General features: G+C 63.9%; 1 protein-coding gene across 1 annotated transcript; it reads left to right on the top strand.

Annotated features, from left to right (window-relative positions):
- Positions 1-6: 6 nt before the first annotated feature.
- LOC108525400 (ATP-binding cassette sub-family A member 2-like) lies at positions 7-2,330 on the top strand (the record flags this gene model as incomplete). Its single annotated transcript, XM_017866388.1, has 5 exons — positions 7-282; positions 480-639; positions 1,652-1,780; positions 1,890-2,057; positions 2,141-2,330. Coding segments are annotated over exons 1-5 (904 nt in total), but the record flags the coding sequence as incomplete, so codon positions are not given.
- Between the last annotated feature and the right edge of the window lie 6 nt (positions 2,331-2,336).

Genomic DNA, 2,336 nt, shown 5'->3' with positions numbered 1-2,336 from the left:
CTGGATGCCCAGAAGGTTCTGCAGGATGTGGATGTCCTGTCGGCCCTGGCCCTGCTACTGCCCCAGGGTGCCTGCACTGGCCGGACCCCGGACCCCAGCCAGCGGTGCGGGTGGGGTGGCCAATGGCACTGGGGCAGGGACAGTCGTGGGCCCCAACGCCACCGCTGAGGAGGGCGCACCCTCTGCTGCAGCACCGGCCTCCCCGGACACGCTGCAGGGCCAGTGCTCAGCCTTCGTGCAGCTCTGGGCCGGCCTGCAGCCCATATTGTGTGGCAACAACCGGTAGGTGGGCGGCAGGGGAATGGGGTGAGGAGGACAGCCAGGGGCAGGGCCTGAGCCCTGACTCTAGGCCCTGGCTCTGGAGGTCTCATTTGGCGCCCTGCCCTGTGTGCCGAAGTCCCGCCCCATCCCGATGCCCCTCCCACTCTCGCGGTCCCGCCCTCTAATGGCCTGGCCCTGCCTCCTGTCCCCTGCCCCAGCACCATTGAGCCTGAGGCGCTGCGGCGGGGCAACATGAGCTCCCTGGGTTTCACGAGCAAGGAGCAGCGGAACCTGGGCCTCCTCGTGCACCTCATGACCAGCAACCCCAAAATCCTGTACGCACCTGCGGGCTCTGAGGTCGACCGCGTCATCCTCAAGGTGCGTGGGTCTAGGACACTTGACAGGCAGTGTGGGAGGGGTCTCTGCAGGCTTGGGACCCCGGGCAGAGGGGTCGGCAGAACTGACATGGGAGGGGTACAGGGGTGCAGCTTCGGGTACACAGGCTCTGCAGGTGGGGACCAGGTGGCCACTTTTCCTTTAGGGAGCTCCAGGGGCTGCTGTGGGAAGGCACTGGAGAGTCTGCTCTGGCAGCGTCCCCGGTTGGGTGTGGCCGGTCCAGGGCAGTGCTGGTAGAGGAGGGGTGTGTCCGGAGACCTTCCAGAGTGTTCCGTGGGCGGGCGGCTGGGTAGTTTGCGTTCTGGGTGAGAGGTCCTGTCTAGAACAAGCAGAGGCCAGGGCTAGACATTGGCCTGAGAGGGGAGGGCCTGTGGATGAGGCCAATCCTGGGTGTAGAGGGGGGTCCCTAGGATAAGGGTGGGAGAAATGAGGGTGGAGCATGGGGTGCTTAAGGGACACATGGATAGAGGTACAGCAAAGGAGCTGGTGGGCACAGCTGGGCAGTTGGGGTCCGGAGGCCATGCTGCCCTGGGAGTGGAGGGCAAAGCAGGTTTCACATGAGCGCTGCAGAAAGGTGTAGAGAGCCCGGGCATGGGACTCATGCTTGAAATCCCAGCTCTTTGGGAGGCCATGGTGGGAGGATCACTTGAGCTCAGGAGTTTGAGACAAGCCTGAGCAACATAGCAGAACCCCATCTCTACCAAAATAAAAAAATTAGCCAGGTGTGGTGGTGGGCGCCTGTAATCCTAGCTACTTGGAGGGCTGAGGCGGGAGGATCCCTTGAGCCTGGAAGGTGGAGGCTGCAGTGAGCCGGGACTGCACCACTGCACTCCAGCGTGGGTGACTGAGACCCTGTCTCGGGGAAAAAAAAAAAAAGGTGGGGAGGGTTGGTTGTTTTCAACAGGTCAGCCACTGGCGAGGTGAGTGGGGTGAGAGCCCCCAAGCCGGCGGGGGGCCGTCAGGAAACTCCATGCCCCTGCCTCACCTTCCGCAGGCCAATGAGACTTTTGCCTTTGTGGGCAACGTGACTCACTATGCCCAGGTCTGGCTCAACATCTCGGCCGAGATTCGCAGCTTCCTTGAGCAGGGCAGGCTGCAGCAACACCTGCACTGGCTACAGCAGGTGCCAAGGGTGCCCGCGAGGGAGGCAGCCGCAGGTGGCGCGGGGAGCCCCTCTCTGCCCGGCTCGGCAGGCCTGTAGGCCCCCCTCTGAGCTGCTCCTCTACCCCTAGTACGTAGCGGAGCTGCGGCTGCACCCTGAGGCACTGAACCTGTCGCTGGATGAGCTGCCGCCGGCCCTGAGACAGGACAACTTCTCGCTGCCCAGTGGCATGGCCCTCTTGCAGCAGCTGGATACCATTGACAACGCGGCCTGCGGCTGGATCCAGTTCATGTCCAAGGTGAGGTGGGGCCGCCGAGCCAACCCCCATACCCCCTAACTCGTGCATGACCAGGCGGCCTCCAGCGATGCCCCTCCCCCTAGGTGAGCGTGGACATCTTCAAGGGCTTCCCCGACGAGGAGAGCATTGTCAACTACACGCTCAACCAGGCCTACCAGGACAATGTCACTGTGTTTGCCAGTGAGCTGCCCTCCCCGCTCTGCCTCAGCCCCCCACAGACCTCCTCCTCCCCAGCCCAGCCCCACTTGTCCCCCTGTGCCCTCCCACTCCTTGGCCCCG

This window comes from Rhinopithecus bieti, unplaced genomic scaffold, assembly GCF_001698545.2.
Source record: "Rhinopithecus bieti isolate Rb0 unplaced genomic scaffold, ASM169854v2 scaffold_47035, whole genome shotgun sequence".
Taxonomy (NCBI): domain Eukaryota; kingdom Metazoa; phylum Chordata; class Mammalia; order Primates; family Cercopithecidae; genus Rhinopithecus; species Rhinopithecus bieti.
This window is presented reverse-complemented; position numbering and strand designations above follow the sequence as displayed.